Below are 27,029 nucleotides of genomic sequence, written 5' to 3'. Positions count from 1 at the left end.
AGACTTGAAAACATCAGTTTGTGTGCAGTTAATCTATAAAATGTGTTTCACTTAATGAGCTAAGTTACTCTATGAACTTTTCAACAGTATTCCAATTCATGGGTATGTAAATATAATTAATATGGACTTTCTTAAATAAAAAATCTTTAAATAATAATCTTTAGAAATGAAACGGCCTTATAATAAAACATTGTCACATCCAACATTTAAAACATGAGGGAAGTATAAAATAGTCACTGAGCTGCACACCAAGACTACAATGCCACATGACAGCTGCTATAAAAATCTCTTAGATAATTGCCGGTCGTCTCTACAGTTTGCCAGTTCCTTCAGAAAGCTACAAAATCACGCAAACTTTGTTTTCAGAGACATCTGAGAACATGAGCATTGCTTTTAAATCTCCAAGAGCAATAAATGTGCTATTCTAGATTTCTTTTTGTACTTAGTTTTCAGGTACTTATATCCAGTTGATGTATTAAGAGCAGCAGACAAAGCTTTACACTCTTCCTGTGTGGAGTAGACAGAACCCACTGTGCTGTGCAGGCGAACTGTAGCAAACATTTATCCTCCTGAAACAAGCTTCAGCGTTTGTGATGTTTTTGCTCCTTTTCTCTGTGTATCTGTCTGTTTCTGTCCCTAAAAAAAAGTCATAAAGCCATTCAAATTTAAACAGATGAGTTTTCAGTCATAAAATTTAAACACCAGTAAGAGACTGAAGATCTGTCATAGAGAAAACAATAATGGGAAACAAGAAGGTTCTATGACCTAAACAGAATGCAATTATGGTTGCTAATTAAAAATAACAGTCTTTTCTATATTCCTAATGAATTAAAATATGCCAGATGTTTTAAAATAAATCTGATCCACTAATAGATTTAATTCTGAAATGTTTCTCAGAAGTTTTAGGTTTTAGATTTTATCTCTTTAAATAACACCAATTAGCAGCATTTGTTTAATTAATACATAGTTACAAGTCAGATGTTAGAAGCAACTAAGAGTAGCATCATTGGGTTTTAACAAATCCCAATTATTAAGCCCTTTTTATGTGAATTAACTGCTTTAGTAATGGCTTACATTTAAACAATGTATTACATTTAAAGTAAATATTTTAACAAAAATGCTCCAGTTACCGTAATGTGCTTAAATGTATTTAGTTATCTCTGAAAAAAAGCCTGCATAGTTCAACACAGTAAAGTACACTTTGTTGACTTGATCCTAAATCAGCTCATTCCAGTCTTCAGAATCACTAAGAAATAGAAAGCAAGTGTTGTCTAACAGAAGTGAGAGCAAACATTGCCAGACTGATTGACTTCTAAGTCAGTTGACCCCGAACCATTCCTTGTCTGCTTCATGTATCTTTTATTTACCGTAACCCTTCAGTACAGAGAGGTCCACTCTTGTGATCGTTCACTGGAAACTGCTCTCGAACATGGAGTGAATCTGTGTCCAATTACATCACAGGGCAAATGTCAATAGATCTGACAGATGTCGCCCACTTATGCTTATTTCCGATTTCATTTTTCTAGGAGCACGAGATGGTACAATGTACATAATGTGTATCTGTGTGTATATATACAACCATTTCTTTCTCTCTGAAAATGGGAAACAAGAACACATGCCAAGTGAGGCTGATCAGTGTTAATCTTCACAAATCAGGAAATACAATACAAGAAAATGCTTATAGTGATTAAAATGTCAAGGAAAGTCGAGATGTACCAAAGAAAATTTGAAAAGTTTTTTATTAATTTAAAAAGGATTAGAAAGTGTTTTTTGTCTCTCGTTTTCACCAGAAATTAACTGTCAAGACTTTACTTCTTGTTTCTGTCCCATCATAAGTCCTTGCTGAAATTTGCTACATATGTTTAGCTTTCAACCCTTTTGATTTCTGTTTGTGTTTTGTCCTCCAAACACCATCCAGCCAGTGGAAAACGTGGCGGAAATAAATCAATCTGACAGACAATTAAACTCCAGCAGAAAGATCCTTGCTTAAAAAACATAAATGCAGCTTGACACTATAAAATGGATTTTTGGAAGCTATTAAATGTCAGCCTTTAACTATAATGAAGCACATTAGTTTCTAAGTGTAATGTCCATAAAGGGTACATTTCTAACAACATGAGCTACTTTATTTTGGTAACAAACCCTACCTAAACCTTTTAGTCAGAATTTGAATGAGGATGTTGATTCAGTCAACTGTTGTTCTAATCCGTCATGTGCGAGGTCCAGCAGGGAATGCTGAAGCTGATATGTTTACAGGGAGTCCATTATGAATGAATATTTTAACAGTTATAAGACGTGTTTATTTAAGTTGGAGCAAGACTTTTAAGCTTGAATCCACCGTTAGCTCCATTAGCCCCCAACTTCATTGGTGAAATTGTAAGTCTGTTTTATCAGTGCACATTCAAGTAAAAAAGCAAAACCAGTCACTCTTCACATTCATACTTTAAGGTAATATTTTTCACATTCAATATTTATGCAAGAGTTAGTTAGTATATATAACTTAATTGTAACTAGAGTATAGATCACTTATAGAGGTTGCGGTACCCTGTTAGGTTTTTCCATATTTTTTTTTAAGGGATTCCAATGAGACAACAAGGCTGCTCTTGAAGTAAACTCAGCCTTCAGACAGATGGAAGTGACAAACATTAAAACAAAACAATGCCCTTTGTCTCCTGTCTGCATTAATACCTTCTATGCTTCAGCGCTTAAATCCGACACCACTTTTGCAAGAAACACGGCGACCAATGAGGAGTGTCTTTGTTGAACATTTATTATTGAAGCAACAATGAACACATGACGACACACCAGAAAGCATTTGCAAAGAACACCTTTAGGAAACAGTAGAAAAGTTCCACAGCAGTATGAAATATCCACTTTGAAAAAGTTGCACATGGACAGTGTTTGGCACTCCAAAAAGCTTCTTTTTTAGAAAGTCACCCAGTGTTAATGGACAAGTCTTTGAGACCTTTCTGTCTGATCATTTTATACTTGCATCATGAGTATTTATTTTACTTTTTTTCATAAATATACACTGAAAATCAGCTTAACCGCAGTCACTTGCACTTTAAAGGTGCTCATTTTAACACACTGAACAATACATGAAACTATTAGTCAAGTTTTATAAGACATGAGAACTGCTTTAAAAAATGTTTTTATATGCTTTCAGGCAGGATAGCCTTTCCTCTTAGCATGCAAGTCACAACTGCCTTATTAATAACTGTCAATCAAGCAGTTTTCTCTCTCTCTCAGGTGCACACAATAACATTCATTGTGGAGAAAAGCTAGTTCAAATGTCAAACTGCAGCACACAGAAGAAAAGCTTTTGGGGATGAGAACACTGCAAACATGTTTTTCTCACTACGGTACTGGCTTTATCTTTCAGCTGACAATAATCAGTAAGAAGAGCTGAAGAGGTTTTATATGCCCCTGATGTTCAGGAATGCATGCAAGTGCTGTGATCAGCCCCCCTCCCCCACATAAAAAGAGAACCATATGATGTGTGTGATGGAGTGAGCAGAAAGAAGAGCAGAATGGACGTTACTGGATTACAAAACGCTATAAGAATGCGTCATTCCCTCCGTCTGTCAGGGTCCAATTCAATGGCTCCGTCACCTCGTAAAACCGTAAAGCGTCCTCGTGTTTCTGATTTGCCGGACATGGCCGGGACCTCTAAGCCGTGTTGTGGAAAAGGATGGGCTTTACCATGCCCGAGAGGATCTTGGGCACGTGAACACTGACGATCTCAGAGATCATCTCTGGGAAGTTGACTCGCATCTGCAGTGACTGAGCTTGGATGAAGAGGTCGTAGGTGAACTGGTGCAACTTTCTCACAACCTAAGATGAAGAGAATGAGGTAGAGCAAGAAAGAGACAGGTATAAGAAATATATATATAAATATATATGAGGTTATTAGTGCTGAAAAAGACATCTAACACTCTAGGCTCTACAGATGGGTGGAAAAAAAACAGAAAGAGCCTGAACTGCGAGACCTTAATCAGTTCTGCTCTTCTCCCTCGTCTCTGGCTGCTCTCCAGCTCATGACACACATAGCTGAGCATTTAAGGGACAAAACTGCTCTCTGCAGCAGAGATCTGATCCTCTTGAGGTTACAACACAATCAATGATCTCAGGAGTTTGTCTCCTGGTGGTTAATTGTTTTCACTCAAGTTCTTAGGCTACTTCTGATGGAAAGTGGTCGATCTGCTCCCCCTAGTGGTCGAATGTTTGTTAGTATCTCATTTTTAAAAAAGCCAGTGGACTAATAGAGCTGCTGATGTATTAATTTTCTAAAATAAAAAGATATACAGTGAGAACACAGTTCCAACCATAACCATAGGTGATTTGTAAGCGTTTTCTTGACCAAAAATATTTATTTTGTCTAAATACAACTCTGGTTTCAGGCGATCCCTCGGGTCGTAACGACAAATATTCAAGCGATACATTTCTGCAGAAAGAAAGCTCACAGCCTGCCTGACATGTCTGCATGATAAACAAGCTCTCAGCCAGTGATTTATTTCAGCTTTTACTGATGGAATTTATCTTGGAGGCAAATGTGCCCAGATGTTTTAAAGAAAGAGACAGAGAAATGGATGGATGGAGAAAAAACACGCACGGTGACCCCTTTAACATGGCAACACATTCTGTGTTTTGAGGTTCTTGTCTGGCCATACCCACTGTCTCAGACTTCAGTCGATGTAAAGATACGCAGTGTAATTTATGACTTTTAGAAGCCAAGCGTCTGCTGCCAATTTCCCTCTGTCGGGCTGGTTTGCCAGGGGGAAAATAAGCATTCCTGCGAGGTGTTCAATTATCCAAAGTTGATACTACTAATAAAAATGGTATATATAGTTAATTACTTCAATAGTTCACAACCTGATAGCACAGATGTTTAATGACACTAACCCAAAAGTATTCCCACCCCTTGAACTTATTCCTTTTTATTTATTGCCTTGCAGCAAGAAGGTCCTGGGTTCTACTCCCTGCTTTTATGCTCTTTCTGCATGGACTTTGCATGTTCTCCCTGTGCATGCGTGGATTCTCCCCAGGTACTCTGGCTTCCTCCCACAGTCCAAAGACATGCCTGTTAGGTTAAATGGTCTCTCTAAATTGCCCTTAGGTGTGTAAATGAGTGTGTGTGTGTGTGTGTGTGTGTGGTTGTTTGTGTGTTGCCCTGCGATGGACTGGCGACGTGTCCAGGGTGTACCCCGCCTCCTGCCCATAGACTGCTGGAGCAGCTTCCCCGTGACCCACTATGGAATAAGCGGTATAGAACATGACTGACGATCACAAACTTCAATGTCTTATACAGATTTTTCTTCAAATAAACCAACACAAGGAATCTCATGGGTATGAAATTAAAGGAAAATTATGTAAAGTTTTCAAAAGTTCTTTTTGGAAATAAAAATCTCAAAAGTGTGCAATCGATTTGTATTCATCCCATTTACTTTGATATCCCTCCATTTCAACAATGTCTTTTGAGCCTTTGCACATCTAGAAACTGAAATTTGCCCATTTTCCCCTGCAAAATAGCTTGAGCTTAGCTTGAAAAATAGCCTTAAAGCTTTCCTTTTTGATAAAGCTTATAGTTAGAGTGGCTTAGGTTATCCTGAGCTGTCTTTGCTATCTGTAGTTATGCTGTTATAGGCTTAGACTGCTGGAGGACATAATAACTACTGTTTTTTTCTCTTTCTAGAAGCTACATCTGACATGGCTGCTGCATCGGCCAAGCTGCTGCTGCCAACAGCTTAATGCTACCTTCAACAGATGATGCACTTGGTCCTGTCTTTCAATGTTTAACCCCGTCTCTCTCCTAGACAAAGCTACAGGCTGACCTTCTACTGTGACTAACTGTATATGCTCTCTTTCATATTCTAGACTTGAAAACTGGCTCAGACTTAATCTGCTTAGCTGTCTTTCTCTCCTAGATGAAGCCACTGAAGGAGCTACAACCATTAGTGTTTTACTTTTCTTTCCTATAGAAAGTACTCCTGGAACATTCTGTGTTCTTTTTGTGTCTCTGCTCTGTTCTCTCAAACCCCCAGTCGGTCGTGGCAGACAGCCGCTCACACTGAGCCTGGTTCTGCTGGAGGTTTCTTCCTGTTAAAAGGGAGTTTTTCCTCTCCGCTGTCGCTACATTCAATTAAATTCAATTCAATTCAAAAATACTTTATTAATCCCAAAGGGAAATTAAATGTTGTTGTAGCTCATATTATGAAGGTTTCTTCAAAGAGCCTTTGTAGATGCTGATGGCTGTGGGCAGGAAGGATCTCCTGTAGCGCTCCGTCTTACAGCAAATCTGAAGAAGCCTCTGACTGAAGACACTCTGTTGTTGTAGGACAGTCTCATGAAGAGGATGCTCAGGGTTCTCCATAATGTTCTTCATTTTATGAAGAATCCATCTTTCCACAATGATCTCCAGAGATTCCAGAGGAGTCCCCAGAACAGAACCAGCCTTTTTTATCAGCTTGTTGAGCTTTTTTAAGTCCCTGGTTCTGATGCTGCTTCCCCAGCAGATGATGGTAGAAGAGATCACACTTTCCACAACAGACTTATAGAAGATATGCAGCATCTTGCTGCAAACACCAAAGGACCAAAGCTTCCTCAAGAAGTACAGTCTGCTCTGTCCCTTCTTGTAGATGGCTTCACAGTTGCATCTCCACTCTAGTCTGTTGTCCAGGTGAACACCGAGGTATTTATACTCCTCCACCACCTCCACTTCTTCTCCCATGATATAAATAGTTTTTGACCTATTCCTGTTTCTCTTAAAATCTACAATCATCTCCTTTGTTTTAGTCACGTTGAAAATGAGATGATTGTTTCCACACCATGCCACAAAGCGGTCCACCACCTTCCTGTCCTCAGCTTCTTGTTCATCTCTGATCCACCCCACGACTGCAGAATCATCCGAGTATTTCTGCAGATGACAGGAGTCTGTCTTGTACTGGAAGTCTGAGGTGTACAGAATGAAAAGGAATGGTGAGAGTACAGTCCCCTGTGGTGCTCCTGTGCTGCTGACTACCTGGTTAGACTCACAACCCTTCAGTCTCACAAACTGTGGTCTTTTTGTCAGGTAGTCTTTGATCCAGGAGATTGTTGAGGCCTCCACCTGAGTCTTCTGGAGTTTCTGACAAAGCAAATCAGTCTGTCTAGGACCTTAATGATGTGTGATGTCAGGACAACAAGTCTATTGTCATTGAGGACTGATGGGTGAGTTTTCTTTGGTACCGGAACAAGACAGGAGGTCTTCCACAACACCGGAACCTTCTTCTGGGTGAGGCTAAGGTTGAAGAGGTGCTGCAGAATCCCACAGAGCTGCTCTGCACAGGCCGTCAGGACTCTAGGGCTGACATGATCTGGACCTACAGCCTTATTCCTATTCAGTCTCTCCAGTTGTCTCTTCACCTGACGTCTTGAGACACACAGGTGGAAGGGGGAAGCAAAGGAAGCATCAGCATCTTTTGATATGGTTGAAGGCAAATATGTAGAAGCAGAAGGGTCTAGGACTGAGATAGAAGATAAAAAATGTGAGGTGTTACTGGACAGCTGTGGGTCCTGTGGGTCAAAGGAAGATGGAATGTCTGTTTGGCTGTGAGCAGGAGAGGAGGATGCGAAGCTGGTTTCTGAACTGAACCTATTGAAGAATGTGTTCAGTTCATTGGCTCTGTCCAGACCTCCTTCAGTCTGATCTTCTTTCTGCTTGAAGCCCGTGATCTTCTTCATCCCTGTCCACACATCTCTGATATTGTTTGCTGGAGCTTGCACTCCAGCTTCTTCTTGTACACCTCCTTGCTGTCTCTTATCTTGACTTTAAGTTGCTTCTGTATAATCCTCAATAATTCTCTGTCTCCCTCTCTGAAGGCTCTTTTTTTCTTGTTAAGCAGGTCCTTCAGGTCACTGGTGATCCAAGGTTTGTTATTGGAGAAGCATCTCACGGTTCTGGTGGGGATGAGTTTATATAGTCGGTTACACACTCAGTCATGGCATTGATGTCCTCTCCATGTGGCTGGCACAGTGCGTCCCAGTCTGTAGCCTCAAAGCAACCTTGCAGAGCTTCTTGAGCTTCCTGTAACCATTTTCTCACAGTCCTCTCATATGCATGCTCAGTATGAGGGATTGCTGCAAAGTCAACGTCAGTGACTGTCCACTGTCTCTACATGCTCATCCAGGAGGAGGGAATGCTGCAAGTCACTGACTGGATGCAATCTGCTGGGTTTCCTTAGACGGAAAACTTTTTAACCAATTTGAATAATAAACTGAATCTGACTGCACCATTTGATAGTTAGGATTAATTGGAATGTATGAACCTGACTTGAAATATGCTTTCTTTGATTAATTTGACTTTGTAAAGTGCGACGACATGTGTTGTGAATTGGCGCTATATAACTGAATTGAATTAATTAGGTGGAAATTGTCTTTGAACAATTTTCAAGTGTTCCCAAATATTCTAATTCGATTTAGGTCTGGACTTTGACTGGGCCATTTAAACATTACTATCTATTTTAAACTAAACCCTTCTCTAAACCCTAAACATGTCTGCATGTTTAGGGTTGCTGTCCTGCTGGAAGATGTAACTCAGCCCCAGTCTCAAGTCTTTTATGGCCTCTAACAGGTTTTCTTCCACTATTCTCGTCTCGCTCACCTTCTTGTCAACTCTGACCAGCTTCCCTGTCCCCACAGCATGATGTTGAAACCACCACGTTTCATCGTGTGGATATTGTATTCAAGGTGATGTGATGTTAGTTTCTGCCTAAATATAGTGTTCTGATGCCCCTAGTTCAAACCCAGTGTAACAAATTTACTTGAGAGGTCCCTCAACTACAAAATAAAGTCCACTTTTGTGTTTTTTACATTTTATATAAATAAGTTTTATAAACCAAACTAATGGAGTGAGTAGCTTCTCATTTCTTAGACAACCATATGGACACATCTTGTTGTCATGAAAAAGATGTTAATTTGTTTCAGAAGGGTCAAATCACCGGCATGCATCAAGCACATCATTGCTGAAACTACTAAAACCAGATTAAGAATGGTCCAGCACAACAAACTGGATAGATGGTGGGGAACCATCACCTTTGCAGAAGAGATGGGGTTGGCAAAAAAATGTTAAACGATTGGGATCGGCTTTCATTTAAATATTTTGTGAATTTAAATTGTAAAAAAAAATTTCAAGGATGAAAGTCAAAGCATGTTTACATGAACAAAGAGAACTAAAGGGAATGGGACCAAACAGCTACAGGGATTGGACAATGAAACTGAAACACCTGTCATTTTAGTGTGGGAGGTTTCATGGCTAAATTGGACCAGCCTGGTAGCCAGTCTTCATTGATTGCACATTGCACCAGTAAGAGCAGAGTGTGAAGGTTCAATTAGCAGGGTAAGAGCACAGTTTTGCTCAAAATACTGAAATGCACACAACATTATGTGTGACATACCAGAGTTCAAAAGAGGACAAATTGTTGGTGCATCTGTGACCAAGACAGCAAGTCTTTGTGATGTATCAAGAGCCACGGTATCCAGGGTAATGTCAGCATACCACCAAGAAGGACGAACCACATCCAACAGGATTAACTGTGGATGCAAGAGGAAGTTGTCTGAAAGGGATGTTCGGGTGCTAACCCGGATAGTATCCAAAAAACATAAAACCACGGCTGCCCAAATCACGGCAGAATTAAATGTGCACCTCAACTCTCCTGTTTCCACCAGAACTGTCCGTCAGGAGCTCCACAGGGTCAATATACACGGCCGGGCTGCTATAGCCAAACCTTTGGTCCCTCATCCTAATGCCAAACGTCGGATTCAATGGTGCAAGGAGCGGAAATCTTGGGCTGTGGACAATGTGAAACATGTATTGTTCTCTGATGAGTCCACCTTTACTGTTTTCCCCACATCCGGGAGAGTTACGGTGTGGAGAAACCCCAAAGAAGCATACCACCCAGACTGTTGCATGCCCAGAGTGAAGCATGGGGGGTGGATCAGTGAAGGTTTGGGCTGCCATATCATGGCATTCCCTTGGCCCAATACTTGTGTTAGATGGGCGTGTCACTGCCAAGGACTACCGAATCATTCTTGAGGACCATGTGCATCCAATGGTTCAAACATTGTATCCTGAAGGCGGTGCCGTGTATCAGGATGACAATGCACCAATACACACAGCAAGACTGGTGAAAGATTGGTTTGATGAACATGAAAGTGAAGTTGAACATCTCCCATGGCCTGCACAGTCACCAGATCTAAATATTACTGAGCCACTTTGGGGTGTTTTGGAGGAGCGAGTCAGGAAACGTTTTCCTCCACCAGTATCACGTAGTGACCTGGCCATTATCCTGCAAGAAGAATGGCTTAAAATCCCTCTGACCACTGTGCAGGACTTGTATATGTCATTCCCAAGACGGATTGACGCTGTATAGGCCGCAAAAGGAGGCCCTACACCATACTAATAAATTATTGTGGTCTAAAACCAGGTGTTTCAGTTTCATTGTCCAACCCCTGTATGTAGCCTTAAGAAAAGCACTGATCGGCGAGACTAAGTGAGTGTAATGGAGTGTCTGAAGCGCCTGAAGCAGCGGAAGAAGATCATGTAAAAGTCTGGACTCCAGGTTCACTATAAAATCTACAAAGTCTCCATGTGAGAGAATCTTTCTTCTGAGATTATCAGCAAAAACATTAACAATGCTTGTGTATTATTTGCCACGGTTGACAGGTTAACAAACCCTCCTGTAACTGTAGCATCTGAACTCCACTCTACCAGGGCCTGCAACGAATTTGCTAAATTCTTTACTGAAAAAACCCAAAAGATCAGAGGGCCAGTCAGCACATCCACATCAACTCCAGTACCAATGTTGTCTCCAACTAGAACTGATTTTGACAAAATTTCACAATTTCACCAAATAAGCTACAAAAAACTTAGAAGAAATCGTACACCAACTAAGCTCTTCTTCCTGCTGTCTCGATGTTTTACCCACAGCTTTCCTTAAGAAAGCTTTGCCTGTAATAACATCTGATTTAACTCAAATAATAAACACGTCCCTTTTGTCAGGTGTTTTCACCCAGGCCCTGAAAACAACAATTATCAAACTTGTATTGAAAAAGAGCAACTTGGACAAGCTGCTACTACAGAACTACAGGCCTATCTCAAACCTCCCCTGCATCAGTAAGATTATTGAAAAAGCTGTGTTTCAACAGTTAAACAACTTCCTAACAACAACCAGCCGCTTCGATGTCTTCCAGTCAGGCTTCCTGGTCACCACAGTACAGAGACTGCTCTTGTCAAGGTGTTCAATGACATCCGTATAAATGCAGACTGTGGAAGAACCACAGTGCTGGTATTATTGGACCTTAGTGCAGCATTCGATACTGTTGATCACTCCATTTTATTAGAGCGCCTGGAAAACTGGGTCGGCCTTTCTGGTACAACACTCAACTGGTTTAAATCCTACTTGAAGGACAGGGACTTTTTTGTGTCAGTAGGTAATTTTAAATCAGAGACCACAAAAATCACATGTGGCGTTCCCCAAGGGTCCATCTTAGGGCCCCTCCTATTCAATATCTACATGCTCCCCCTAACTCAGATTATAATAAACAACAAAGGAAGTTATCATAACTATGCAGACGACACACAGCTATACGTTACAATGTCACCAGGTGACCATGAACCCATTCAAGCGCTTGGTAAATGCTTAGAAGAAATCAATGCTTGGCTGTGCCAACATTTTCTTCAGCTGAATCAAAACAAAACTGAAGTACAAATCTTTGGACCAAAGGAAAAGTGTTTAAAAGTTAGCACACAGCTTCAGTTAATACAGCTAGAAACCACCAGTCAGACTCGAAACCTGGGTGTAGTGATGGACTTGGACCTAAACCTTCAGAGGCACATAAAGGCAGTAACAAGGTCGGCCTTCTATCACCTAAAGAACATCTCCAGGATTAAAAGACTAATGTCTCAGTAGGACCTTGACAAACTAATTCATGCGTTCATCTTTAGTAGAATTGATTACTGCAACGGTGTCTTCACAGGTCTGCCTAAAAAGTCGATTAGACAGCTGCAGTTGATCCAGAAGCAGCTTTTAGTTCTTATGATCCACTAATCTGGAATAAACTCCCAAAAAACTATAAAAGTGCTGAAACCCTAAGTTACTTTAAATCAAGATTAAAAACATATTTGTTTAGAGAGGCCTTTGACTGTGCCATCTAAACATTATCAGATAAGTTTTCAGTCCAACTTCTTTCATTTTCTTATCAATCACTTTATCATTAATTTCTCATGTTTATCTTTTTTATTATCATCTTATTTTAATTATTAATTTTTATTCTCTTTAATTATTTGTGTTTGTTAATTATTTAATTACATTTATGCCACTGTAATGTACTTTTCCTATTATGTCTCTTTTTCTTTTTTCTTCATGTACAGCACTTTGAATAGTCTTACTACTGAAATGTGCTATTTAAATAAACTTGCCTTGCCTTGTGTTCTGATGAGTCCAGATTTTCTGTGTTCCAAAATGGTGGGTGAATCAGGAGAGAGTGCACCCATCATGTCTGGTGCCTAGTCTGGAATTGCTGCAGTTGGTCTGATCTAGGTTCAGCTATGTTATGTGCCCAAAGAATAAGATCAGCTCATTACCCGAGTAAGCTTTAACCACACTGAGAATCTTCGGGATGTGCTGGAGATGAATTTGCACAGCAGTCTGACTCTCCCATAATTTTTCTTAAAAGATTTTTGCAAAAAATGTATGCAACTCTGGATGGAAATAAATCACAATAAATTTTGCTTTCAATATGTTTTATCTTGACATACACTATAATGCCAAAAGTATTAGTCTGTCTACTTTTACATGTACATAAACTCTAATGACACTCTATTCCTAATATATAAGGACCAATTAGTTGATGGATCAACCGTTGCTAGCAATAGTAACTTTAACTATACTGTAAACATCTTCCACAAGGTTTAGGAGTGTGTTCATAGTTAGATGAGAAAAACAGTACTGCAGCCTCTGCTCTAATTCATCCCAAAGGTGTTCAAGAAGGTTTAGGTCACCACTCAGTGCAGGCCAGTCAGGCTTCTCCACACCATACTTTATAAACCTGCAGCCATTGAAGTGATTGGAACACCAGAATTCATTGATTTGGTGGTCTGACCCAATACTTTTGGCAATATACAGTAGTGTATAAAACCAAATCAGATGCAGTAATTAAGAAAGTACAAATAAGCAGAAAATTTTTAAATCCAGTAGTGCCACTCGGTAGCCAGTAGGTGGAGCCAGAGCAGAGAAGATGAAAAGAACTGAACTGAAGCCCCTCTGCCAAGACACTTTTTTGTTGTTGTTAAACAGAAAACAGACTCTGGTAAAGTAACCTGAACGTGTTAGGTAAAAATATACCAACACTGTACTGCTGGGAGCCAAATACAGTTTCTGTGTTCTAGGCCAATGACAAAATGACACATAACAGATCAGACACGTGAGGAGCGGAGGAGGTTGGGTTACAGAGTCGCACGTATTACCGACTGAAGGTAGTCCAGTAGCTGTGTGAGCTGAAACAGCCTCTGTGTCCGGGTGGTCTCCCCGTGGTGGCTTGCCAAGCGGTCCAGCTCCTTGATGTAGGAGGTCCGCAGTTTGTCAAAACAGCGTTGGCTTCTCAGGCCCTCCACTGGCACTGTGACCACAAAACCAGAACACAACAATTATTCTCACAAACGTTTTCCCTCCCCATCAATTCTTCGGCTTATGGGCCCAGCTCCGTTCAAGTAGTATTTCACTTTGCAGGATCAACGCTCAGACTGTTTTTTTGAATTTATGCCAGCTGACTCACTGATGCTGAAGAGGACCAGGGCCTTCATGCAGAGGAACTCCTCCTCGGTAACCTCCAGCTTGCAGAACCTCTGGGCGAGCAGCTTCATCCTCACACAGTGTTCGTACATGCTGGACACTTGCATACGCTGGCTGCGAGAGAGGGAGGGAGGTTAGGGACAAAAAAAAAAAAAACAGCATTAAAGGGGATAAGGAGAGATTGAATACAAGGTGCGACAAAAGCAGAAGTGTGAAGGCAGGAGATGTTGCGACAGAAACATACAGAGAGGAGGAAGAGGATTAATAGTTGCCTGGACAAGAAAAGTGGAGAACGGAGAAAGCACAGCAGGGGTGAGAGAAAAATGAGTAAGATGGATAATGGAAAAGGAGAAGGACAGATAGGCAGAGAAAAATGAGGGTCAGCAACACGGGCAGGCGTATCCATTAACCATGCTAGCAACAGGCGGCCCTGTAGGAGTGACAGAGGTCTAATGCACAGAGAAAAAGCGTTTTACTAATGTAACACAAAATCCCAGAAAAACTGAAAAGGCCCATGACTGGTCGTAAGCCATCTGAACAGCACTCTCTGCTGGCACAACAGTTCACCAGATTGCAAAGCAGGAGCATCGGTTCAGTGCCTTGCAAAGGAAAAAATACCTACGGAACTTTTTCACATTTTATTGCGTTACAACCAACAAACTCCAATGTATTTTACTGGGACTTTATAGGACAAACACAAAGTAATGCATGATAGTGAAGTAAAACGAAAACGATCCATGGTTTTCCAAAATATTTACAAATCAGTATTTTTAAAAATTTGACATGCATTTATATTTAGACCCATTTACTTTGATAAACCTAAATAACAACGTCTTTTGGACCTTTGCACATGTAGAAACTAAAATTTGACAATTTTTGTCTTATAGCTCAGGATCAGTTTGATTGGATGGAAATTGTCTTTGAACAGCAACTTTCGAGGGCTCCCATAGATTTGGATTTGATTTATGTCTGGACTTTGACTGGGCCATTTAAACATTACTATCTATTTTAAACTAAACCCTTCTCTAAACCCTAAACATGTCTGCATGTTTAGGGTTGCTGTTCTGCTGGAAGATGTAACTCAGCCTCAGTCTCAAGTCTTTTATGGCCTCTAACAGGTTTTCTTCCAGTATTCTCGTCTCGCTCACCTTCTTGTCAACTCTGACCAGCTTCCCTGTCCCCACAGCATGATGTTGCACTCACCATGTTTCACCGTGAGGATGTTGTATTCAAGGTGATAGTTAATGTTAGTCAAATATAGTGTGCTATATGTAGTTCTGCAGCTCCCCCTGAGTCCTTAGAAGCACCCCCCAGCATGATACTGCCACCACCATGTCTTATAGTAGCGGTGGTATGTTCATGCTGTGCAGAGTTGTCTTTTTGAAACACACATTGACATGTAACCCAAAAAGTTCAATTTTAGTCTTATCTGATCAGAACACCTTCTCCTACATCAATTGTGACAAACTGCAAACAAGACTTCCTATAGATTTGTTTCAACAATGGCTGCCTTTTACCACTCAATGCATATGAATATTTTTGCAAGGTATATATGCATATCACGCACTGCAATTTGTTACAAAAGCACTAGTATGTTTTTTGGAAGTTCAAAGCAAAGAAAAAAGACAGTTAAAGGCAGATTTTTGGTTGAGGCTGGAAGTTTGTGCCGCAAATCAAATCAGCACATATCAAGGTGAATAAAAGCGAACATCTTGGTGAGATGAGTGCTTCTATAAAGAGATAAAATGGAATAAATCATCAGAGCTGATCTCTCTGCGGCCACATGCATCAGACGCAAAGGTAGTGGTAAGATCAGAACGTGCTTGTTTACCGTCTCGCCTTAAGAACAGACAATTCATTGTTTGATTAGTCAGTCTACCTCTGAAGAATGTATTCCACCATGGTTCCCTTTCCTAGTGATGGTGACAGGTGAAAACCTCTTGATATTCCAACAAACCCCTCACCACTGCGATTATTACAGCTGATTACACCCAAGATAACACCATTTGATAAAGAGGCGACAGGCTTGGAAAACCTTTGTCAACTACTCAACTCGCAGCCAAAAAACTTATTAATGTTAGACATCTGGGATGAAAAAAAAACAAACATTTTTTGTATGACTTACTCGTTGAAGACCAGGTCGGGGGCGAAGTAGAGCATGGAGCAGTTTGTGAGCGTGTAGGACCTCCAGCCCAAAGCGAACACCATCACCCCCATCCAAGACAACTGAATCACTGACATCTGATCGTCCACATGCAAGTCACGGAAACCTGTTAATAAAACTGAAACTTAAGAAAAATGTTCTGCTCAAGATGAAGTGGAAAGCTAATTTAATAATAATATCCTCAATTAATTAAATATCCAGCCTAGTAACAACAAAGATCACACAAGAGACAGTGCTCCCCTATTTTCAGTTCTCCATCATCTTCTTAAACAAGAACATATTTTCTTCTAGTAGTCAATATTTGGACAGGCTAGTTTACTTTGCACCAGACAGCTCCAGTGCTAAAGAGATAAAGTATTTTTAAGTGAGGTTCTGTTAAAAGGTTACAAGCAGTTGATATTTTACCTGCAGTAGACAACTTGCGTGGTTTCTTCGTTTAGTTTAAATCCAGATTAGTTAATCCCAAACGTCTGAGAGGGACAGCGAATAAAGCGGACTCCTACTGTCTTAAAACCTTGAATCGTATTTTATGACCCTTTCCACAGTCATTATGTTTGCATTAAATGGTGAATGGTGTAGGACAAAATTTCATGGATAGGTGGAGGTAGGAGCATGAGCTGAATAGAACCCTTTGCCAATTTTTGCAACCTTCTGCATAACTTTGTGGCCTGGAGTGTTGTGGTCATGCCAACAGTGCAGTGCCTGATATGGCAGAAGAGATGTCGTGCAGCGGGAGATCTGCATGGTGGATTCTGCAGGGGAGTCCATTGTGCACAGGGAATGCTATTTTATTATATTTTCCATTGCTAACCAGTTTTTATTAGACAGTTATTCAGATCTGAAATGCTTTACATGTTCCATTCTCAGTTCATGTTTCACTCTGGAATATAACTGGTTGTGCACTGCCTCCCAACTCCTTTTTTTGTGTAAATGATCCTCAGCTGCTTTGTAAATAATTGCACAATGCAAATGTGAAAACTGTTTAAAGTTTCACACAATAGCAGCATAAAACACTGAGATGTTTTTGTGAAAAATTAAAATGTTTTATGATGGACCATCCATTTCAGTTTTATACAGGATAAAGATGCCAAAAGAGATATTACTTGCTTAAGATCCGGTTATTACAACCATTCAAAAATCCTGAACCAACTCTATTGATGCAATGCACATAGCTTAAAGATGCTCTATACTTCTCATGCCAGGTTTGACACGTTTCCATTTTACGACAGTCTGTTGAGTCACACAGGTGTGCTCAACTGCCTAAGGCTGTTCACAGGTCTAACTTATTAGCGCTTTAGTTTATCACAGATTCATCCAGAGAAATCAACTACAGGTATTTACAGCTTGAATCGATTTAAGGTAATATGTTGTACCTGTCAGCTCGTCTCATTCTGGTTTACCTGGTATTGCCTTGGCCCAGCGCACCACCGTCACCAACTGTCTTTCTCCGAGCTCGTTGAGGCTGGTGAGCAAAGAGGCGGGGCTGTCTGGCTGGGCTGGGTCATGCCCGGCGTTGACCACAGCAGGTTCGATGGACTGCAGGATGGTGAGCAGAGAGAGGCAGGAGCGCATAGCTGGAGGGATCCCTGAAAGCTGAGGCCCTGCAGGAGTTTACACAGAAGCCAGAAGTGAGATAGATATACAGTACAGACCAAAAGTTTGGACACACCTTCTCATTCAAAGAGTTGTCTTTATTTTCATGACTATGAATATTGTAGCTTCACACTGAAGGCATCAAAACTATGAATTAACACATGTGGAATTATATACTGAACAAAAAAGTGTGAAACAAATGAAAATATGTCTTATATTCTAGGTTCTTCAAAGTAGCCACCTTTTGCTTTGATTACTGCTCTGCACACTCTTGGTACTCTGTTGATGAGCTTCAAGAGTATATATATATATATATATATATATATACCGGGGTTGGACAATGAAACTGAAACACCTGTCATTTTAGTGTGGGAGGTTTCATGGTTAAATTGGACCAGCCTGGTAGCCAGTCTTCATTGATTGCACATTGCACCAGTAAGAGCAGAGTGTGAAGGTTCAATTAGCAGGGTAAGAGCACAGTTCTGCTCAAAATATTGAAATGCACACAACATTATGTGTGACATACCAGAGTTCAAAAGAGGACAAATTGTTGGTGCACGTCTTGCTGGCGCATCTGTGACCAAGACAGCAAGTCTTTGTGATGTATCAAGAGCCACGGTATCCAGGGTAATGTCAGCATACCACCAAGAAGGACGAACCACATCCAACAGGATTAACTGTGGACGCAAGAGGAAGCTGTCTGAAAGGGATGTTCGGGTGCTAACCCGGACTGTATCCAAAAAACATAAAACCACGGCTGCCCAAATCACGGCAGAATTAAATGTGCACCTCAACTCTCCAGTTTCCACCAGAACTGTCCGTCAGGAGCTCCACAGGGTCAATATACACGGCCGGGCTGCTATAGCCAAACCTTTGGTCACTCATGCCAATGCCAAACGTCGGTTTTAATGGTGCAAGGAGCGCAAATCTTGGGCTGTGGACAATGTGAAACATGTATTGTTCTCTGATCAGTCCACCTTTACTGTTTTCCCCACATCCGGGAGAGTTACAGTGTGGAGAAGCCCCAAAGAAGCATACCACCCAGACTGTTACATGCCCAGAGTGAAGCATGGGGATGGATCAGTGATTGTTTGGGCTGCCATATCATGGCATTCCCTTGGCCCAATACTTGTGCTAGATGGGCGCATTACTGCCAAGGACTACCGAACCATTCTTGAGGACCATGTGCATCCAATGGTTCAAACATTGTATCCTGAAGGCGGTGCCGTGTATCAGGATGACAATGCACCAATACACACAGCAAGACTGGTGAAAGATTGGTTTGATGAACATGAAAGTGAAGTTGAACATCTCCCATGGCTTGCACAGTCACCAGATCTAAATATTATTGAGCCACTTTGGGTGTTTTGGAGGAGCGAGTCAGGAAACGTTTTCCTCCACCAGTATCACGTAGTGACCTGGCCACTATCCTGCAAGAAGAATGGCTTAAAATCCCTCTGACCACTGTGCAGGACTTGTATATGTCATTCCCAAGACGGATTGACGCTGTATTGGCCGCAAAAGGAGGCCCTACACCATACTAATAAATTATTGTGGTCTAAAACCAGGTGTTTCAGTTTCATTGTCCAACCCCTGTATGTAGCCTTAAGAAAAGCACTGATCGGCGAGACTAAGTGAGTGTAATGGAGTGTCTGAAGCATCTGAAGCAGCGGAAGAAGATCATGTAAAAGACTGGTCTCCAGGTTCACTATATATATATATGGTTACACTCTTTGGAAATCTCTTTGATATTGAAGCTTGTGAGCCACTAATCCTCCCCACCTTGAGCCCTGGCAGCAGCATTTCCAGGCTCCAAGACAACGTCGTACTTCCCTTCCCTTTCTCCATGCCCCCAGGCAGCGGGCTGCTGCTCCTCCTCTCCGCTTCTCGTCTGTCCGACTCCCTTCAGCCTCCGGCCTAAAATCACACACCAGCGACACAGACAGGAGAAAGACAAATGACTAAAAGCAGGAAGCCCTAGTTACAACTGATCTCACACTTTTTTTGCCAAAATATGCCACCATAGAAAACAGCAGCACATGGTTACTACAAATGAGGCTAAAATTGTTTACAAGCTTCTTGTGCGGTATCCTATAAACGACACGTCGGAAAGTTTTTTGTTTTTTTTTTGCCACTGAACAGATATAAGAACGAAATGAAAAGCTCTTTTTGACCTCTGTTGAATTAAATTTGTTACACTAAATTTTAGCAGGAACAGTTCTGATCTGTTGAATGTAAGGCATTTAACCACACTGACCCCCTTTATCCACATGCACACCGAATGCAGCAGCTTACTAAACTATTCTAACTCTCTCAACTTGTATGGTGTTTTATTGGGATTTTATGCATTTGACCAATACAAAGTAGTACATAATTGTGAAGTCGAGAGAAAATAGATTGCTTTCACCTAATTAGTAAATTGAGTCTGTGTGTAATGTAATTGCAGCATAAAACCACGTGTTTTGTGAAGGCCACAGAGGTTTCTTAAATAACATTAGAGAACCAACAGTATCATGAAGTCCAATAAACACTGTAGACAGGTCAGAGAGAAAGCTGTGGAGATGTTTAATACAGAGCTAGGTTATAAAACGATGCCCAAGACCATAGTTTAAACCATGACCTAAAAACAGAAAGAGTAAGAGATGAATTCGGAGTTCTAGAAAATTAGAGAAGTAGTTAAAAGGTCCACAGTAACTACGGAGGAACTGCAGAGCTCCACAGCTCAGTTGGTAAAATTTGTTAAGCATCACTATTAGTTTTTGTAACAAATTTGGTCTTTATGGAGGAATGAGAAGAATAAAGCCATAAGAGGTTCTGTTTGCGGTATGTCACGGGAAGGTGCTGAACATCACCCTGAACACACTATTCCAGCTGTAAAACATAATGCTGGGGGCATCATGCTTTGAGGATACTTTTTTAACTATAAAGACAGAAAAGCAGGTCAGAGCTGAGAAGAACACGGATGGAGCTAAATGTGGTGCACCCATGGAAGATAACCTGTTTAGAGTCTGCCAAAGACTTGAGACTGAGGCGGAGGTTCCAGCAGGATAAGGCTCATTAACATACATCCGAGCTACAGCTAGCAGGTTTAGATCAAAGTATATTGATCTTTTAGAAATGCTCAAAGTCCAATGGAAAATCTGTTACAAAACTTCTTCTCAGACACACTCTATCAATTCTCACCGAGCTTGAGCTATTCTGCAAAGAAGAAAGGGAGACACATCTCAGGGGACTCACATCAATAACTTCAGGGAAAGGTGGTTCTAAAAAGTATCACCTCAGAGGGCTGAGTACAAAAACACGCCACACTTTTCAGAACTGCATTTAATAAACATTCAAAAACCATGCATTATTTCCCTTCCACTTCAAAACTAAGCACTACTCTGTGCAGGTTTATCACATTTAACTCTAATACATTACACTGAAGGTTGCTGTTGTAACGTGGTACAAATACTTTGGCAAGGCACTGCCCATTTCTCCTCTTTACGGTTTCATGCCTGTAGATTTGTACCTTTCAAGCTCATTCCGGACATGAAGCACCTCCTTAGCCGACACGAGGCGCAGTTCTTCCTCCTCAGCTTGTCGATGGTGCAGTCATTCCGGCTGGCACACAGGTGGTTCTGCTTTCCTGGAGGCACACAACAAAATCCACATTGCTTAGGCTTTAACTCATAGCAACCCCACGTGGGTGTTTACTGATAACAAACTGCTCAGCCTCATAATGTCAGGTCACTGTGCCCTGTAGGCATTAGAGAATGAGTGGGTGTAAGAAATTAAATCAGGGGATGCATGCGGTAAATTTCATGTGTACTCAGAGATGCTTGAGTGAGAGTGTGTGTGCGTGTCACTCCCACCTGCAGCGGCCCTCTTGAAGAACACTTTGCAGCTGCCGCAGGTGACCGCTCCATAGTGACAACCCGAGGCATCGTCGCCGCACACCTGACACACTCTCCTGTCTGACAGGAACACGCCTGGGAAAAAATCCTCGTGCCTGGAGGTGCACATAGATACAAACGTGGATGGTTATCAATGTAAACCGTGGCTTTAAAATGTTACAGTTTCAAAATTGCTTAAGTCTTTCTTCATAATGTTGCCATATAATTAAGAGGTGAAGGAAAGTGCAGGGGAGACGTTTCCAGCTGTATGCAGTGTGGAGTAACATAGCGCTGCCACCCTCCACACATTCCTGCATACTGCCGATCAAGCTGGCTGAAAAAAAGCTCTAACAATATTTCTAATATACTTATGTAACTATAAAAACCTTTATGGCAAAAGGATATAATTTGCACAAAAAGTACTTGAAAACTGCAGTTAAGTTTAGTGTGTTTTACATTTCAACTAAATAAAAATAAAAATGCAATAGGTAACAAACCCAAATCAAATGCCAATTTTATTAACAAGTCTAAGTGTACTCACAAATATGTAACAGTGCTTACACCGTACACAACACCAGGGTGGGGGTACTCATGCTGCACCCTAACACAATGGCACCCTGGGCGGTGAGCCATATTGCTCATATCAAAAGCAACCACCAATTAGGCTTCATTGGATTTAAATCCTCCAATTAAGGTTTAACAAATATATGAATATCATAAAAGCAGATGTTTAATAAATTGATTAGTTCAGTGAATTTCATTTTAGTGCATTCCAATCCATATTGAAAAGAACAATAAGCAATAGGAGTTTTTATTTTGCGAATCACAAACACCAGAGCACCCTGGGTAGTGGGCCATATCACCCATAACAATACCTATTAATGCTTGGAAGACATTTTTGGTTCAAAATGTGTAAAAACTTGCAAAATCGGGGTGTTTGTACTTAAAGTGATTATCTTATTTATATGGCAACATTATGAAGAAAGACTTAAACGATTTTGAAACCATAACATTTTAACATTTGTACCATGAGAATTCATGGTTTTAAAATATTTCAAAAATGGTTTTATTACTTTCAGCCATGGCATGCATTTGAAAGCATTTAAGGACAAAGTGAAACATATATATTAATAGATTAGGGTCACAGGGAGCTTTTCTGTGTGGAGAATTAGACTACTTAACCTTCGAATACAATCCAATTACGCCTAGTGAATTTCCCAATCCCAGAGCTGATCAGCTCCAGTGAATTCAACTACGATACAAATAAAATTAAAAACTTGTGATTTAAGAATGCCAGAGTTCTGGAAATCATAACCCACAACTTTAAACTCTTCCACTCCAAACACAGAATCAGCAACAGGTGCTGTATCTCTTGTTTATAGCCCCACTGATAGATGAACTCCCTGTCTGGAAGTCGCGTTAGCTGCGGCACAAATAAAAGGGCGTTTCTGGAAAGTTTGGGGACTAGGTGAACTTTGCTTCACTCAGGCTGTATGCTGAAACGCAGCTTGGCCAAGGCCAAAATGAGAAGAGTGCAACGGTGCAGCCTGCTAGAGCTCAAACTGTTTCATGTAGATATGCAGCCGCTGCAGTGGGATGGGGCCATGATTCCACAAAGTAACAATGCAAGTTACGGCCAATAACAGGGCATAGTCACGTTTTTTTGAACAGTCTATTGAAGCCAAGTGGCCTTTGAAAGGAAGAGAAATTAGGTTTAAAATCTAAAATTAGTTAGTTTCACCACAGCACTTTGAAAGTTAATGCCTGTCACTAAGGATACTGTGATAAAGACTGATCCCTAACACTTTGCTCTTTTGTTTTCCGTGACATGCAGAAGAGACTGACTGATAGCCCGTGAAGATTAAAAGTGGCAGAACCCAGACCCATGATTTTATGGAACACTGAGCAGAACATCATCTGAGGCCCCCTTTCCAGTTCACAATTAAATAAAACGCAGTAAATAAACTGTGGAGATGAGATTATTTCTCTGCCTCACTTGTTGGGTTTGGAATTCATGCCTGGAATGCAACGTTTCAATGCAGACTCAGTAGAGTCTGAAAGGAAGAAAATATTTCTCATTTAATTATTGATTAAGCTGCAATTATAGTGGGCACAACATGTGTCTCCAGCACTGATACAAAGAGCAGCAGACATGATTAAAGTAGTGAGATTAAATTAGAACTGTGAATATGGATATTTTATTTTGTAATTCATTTGTAATTTTTTTTACTTTTAAAACTCTGAAGAATTGTAGAATTCTTTCACATTTTCATTCAACGCAACTATTTAAAGTTTACAGTCTTGAGATGTATTGGTGAGTTTGTTCTGTTCCAGAAATAATTCAAGCTAAAAATTAAGAAAATTTTTTTTTCTTTCCAAACCCAACTATAAATGTGAAGTTTTGAGATCTATTAGTATATTAGATTTGTCACAGAAGTAGAAACATGGATCTGTGAAGGCATAACACAGGAGTCAGACTCATACAACTAATTAATGTGGTGTTTACCTGGAGGGACACACACTGATAACGTGGTTCTCTCAATTGTATGTCTCCAAACCCCAGAACAGGTTCACAAATAAAGAATGTACAGCTTTACGACTGCACAACTTTATGTGTGCCACGGGTGTGATGAGACAATAACATGTCTTAATATTAATTAGTTTTTTTATTCTGCAACTTTCACCATGTTTTATATGCATGGCAGCCATGTTGGATTCGGAGTTTCATGCTGAACGACGACTCTGGCTTTTCTAAATGGGGCTTTCTTTAAGACTACAAACTTGGTAAGTCCAAGTACACACCATATATTCTTTGTGAGACGCATATCACCCTTGGGGTCCTCCTGATGGCCCGAGCACCCTAAGCAGTTGCTTACCTTGCCTATGCCTTGGGGACCGTCCTCTTGTTTTAAAATAAATAAAGGAACTCAGAATCAGTCATTTACCTGAACCTGCGATCTGTACAGTGCACCCAAACGGAAGGTTCAGTCTTGATAGTGGAAAAAGTGCTTTGCCCTTGAGGAATCGCGTCTGGGTAACTTTCCACTTGGCCGTACGCCTGAACCGTGGAAGCTGGCGAGCCACCTTTACCGCTCCGTTTCCCTCTCCTGTACCACACGCAGTTGCACTCTTGCCTGGGTCCGAAAGAGGTTTGTCCGCAGTATTTACACAAGAAACTGTGTCCGTCGTACGCGCCTCCATACGGCTCGGATCGCTCGCCATATGCGCGCTCGGTTGCGCACCACACACCTTGGGTCTCTCTGTACAGGTTCGCCTCGGCAGAGAGTGGTTTCAGAGGTCCAACCTCAGTTACTTGAGGGGTCGTGGGAACCTGCGCTATTGAGTTCATGAACATGCTTGAGTCCTTGGAAACAAATCTGGAGATCACCGAGCCGCGCGTCACAGATTGTGCACCATTCATCTCCCCGGACGTGAACTGATCCACGCAGCTCACCTGCCGCAAGCCGTGGCACACCTCCACAAATTCGTCCACTCCGAGGCTGCTGTCAATTCGGACGAGCCTGCTGCCATCTGAGCTCGCATTTCCCAGCGTGCGCAACTCCTGCGCTCCGCTGGAACTGCTTCCGCCGCCAGCGGCCGCTTGGTCGAAGTCTGCGAAAGCGCTGCTGGGGCACTGGCTCACACCGCTGAGCGGAGACGACAGTGAGTCCAACCCCAGCGACACCGATACGGCTCTGCTGAGCTCCAGAGTTGGGCACGCGTATGCGTCGATGGTCTCCAAGCGATCCCTCTCGGTCATCATCAGGTAGTTTACCGTTTCGTTTCGGTCGGACAGGCTGGGGCGAAAGGCCATGTTCGGCTCTCGTCCTTGGAGTTAAAGCAGAGTGCGCAGAGAGCAAACAAACGACTTTTTCCCTCCCGGTGAGAATACGCCTACTCAGTTAGACTCCACTCATGCGTCTCAGCGGACGAGGAATTCAGATCAACCGAGGACGTTGCTGAAGGGAAAGGACGTCCCACAGATCTGCGAATGAAGCGCTGCAGAACTTTTTACTGTCTGTCTTACTTACAAAGAACCCATTTTCCAGAGCGACGGTTCGGTTATTTGCACGCCACTAAAATTAAACTGGGGGGTAACCGATAGAGACAGCGGTGGAAGGACTTTATATCTTGATTGATTACTCAATCAGATCTGCAAACAATAAGAACACGGAACAGGCGACCCGTAACGTAACTCATCTCGGTGTGGACTCGCCCCCTGTTTTTTGGGTGCGAAAAGTACTAGGTCTCGCGAGAATTGCTGCGATTAGACAGTAAATCTACTTAATGTCGCTCTCCACACTGAACAGCAAGACTGCAGCTGTCATATTTCAGTTACACAATCTTGTTTGCTCCCCTTTTGCCTTCATTACAAATAATAAATGTCTGTTAAATGCAGACATATGGACTGTTTTTTTTCACGAATAGTCATTACAAATAATCAATGTCTGTTAAATGCAGACATATGGACTGTTTTTTTTTTTTTACTAATATTCATTATTAAAAACAGTATTTCTTGAACTTTTCTTTTTTATCTGTTGTCACCTTATAGCAGCAAACTTCAATGCATCTTAAAGGATTTTCGAAAGATGAACTTAAGTGTCAAGTGGAAGGAAAACAATGCATATTGTTAAACTGAACTGAACTTTTTGTATAGCAAAAACTAACTGCACATCTCTCTGAAAACACCATCCCCACTGTGAAGTTAAATGATAGCAGCATTATGCTGTGGGGATACCTTTCCTTCAGCAGGGACTGGAAAGCTGGTCAGAACTGATGGAAAGATGGATTGCGCTAAATAAAGGGCAATCGTGGAAGAATAATCATTAGAGGCTTCAAAAGACTGGGGTTGAGGTTCATCTTTCAGCAGGACAACAACCCCGAATACAACCAGGGCAACATTGAAATGGTTAAAATCAAAGCATATTCATGTGTTAAAATGACATAGTCAAAGTCCACACCTAAATCCAATTGGAATTCTGTGGCAGGACTTCACAACTGATGTTCACAGACACTTTCTAATCAGTCTGACTGAGCTTGAGCAACTAGGAACGAGCAAAAATTTTGGTCTCTAGACAAGCAAAACAGGTACAAAACATAGCCCAAAAAGATTTGGGGATGTAACTAACTGCAGCAAAATGTGGTTCTATGGTAGGGTGCACCGATAGATTGGCCAGCCAATCGATCACCCCCGATTTCCTTACTTTTGGGAGATCTGTGATTGGACGATATTTACATGTGAAACCGATCTTATTTACCAATCTTATCCACCAATCTTATCTACCTGTGTTACGTATTGTGGAAGTTGTTTCTTTTTTTAATATGAAAAATAAAAATGTATTTTATATTTGAGAGCACTGCATCGTGCAGGTTAAACACGTTTGTATTGTTTCATGGGTGCTGTTCAATGTTTTTAAATAAAATAAGATTGAAAAAGAAATTGGTATCGGCCAAAATTGGATTTGGCCGGTCCGGTAATCTGTAATTGGTCAGAAAACTGCAATCGGTGCCCCCCTATTCTAGAGTAATAGTAATAAGTCAGAGAGGGTCTAATACAGATGCATGGTGAAT

The 27,029-nt window shown here is 41.2% G+C and overlaps 1 protein-coding gene across 1 annotated transcript; it reads right to left on the bottom strand.

Annotated features, from left to right (window-relative positions):
* Positions 1-2,752: 2,752 nt before the first annotated feature.
* Positions 2,753-26,868, bottom strand: LOC124860284 (androgen receptor-like). Its single transcript, XM_047353461.1, has 9 exons — positions 24,404-26,868; positions 21,438-21,574; positions 21,095-21,211; positions 19,366-19,500; positions 17,391-17,591; positions 15,952-16,096; positions 13,810-13,940; positions 13,502-13,653; positions 2,753-3,834 (listed from the first exon to the last, which is right to left on the bottom strand). The coding sequence occupies exons 1-9, from the start codon at positions 25,270-25,272 to the stop codon at positions 3,670-3,672; spliced, it is 2,052 nt and encodes a 683-aa protein (XP_047209417.1). The 5' UTR covers positions 25,273-26,868; the 3' UTR covers positions 2,753-3,669.
* Positions 26,869-27,029: the final 161 nt, after the last annotated feature.

The sequence above is a fragment of the Girardinichthys multiradiatus genome, chromosome 23, assembly GCF_021462225.1.
Source record: "Girardinichthys multiradiatus isolate DD_20200921_A chromosome 23, DD_fGirMul_XY1, whole genome shotgun sequence".
Lineage (NCBI taxonomy): Eukaryota > Metazoa > Chordata > Actinopteri > Cyprinodontiformes > Goodeidae > Girardinichthys > Girardinichthys multiradiatus.
The sequence above is the reverse complement of the archived record's forward strand: the minus strand, read 5'-3'. Positions and strand labels throughout refer to the sequence as shown.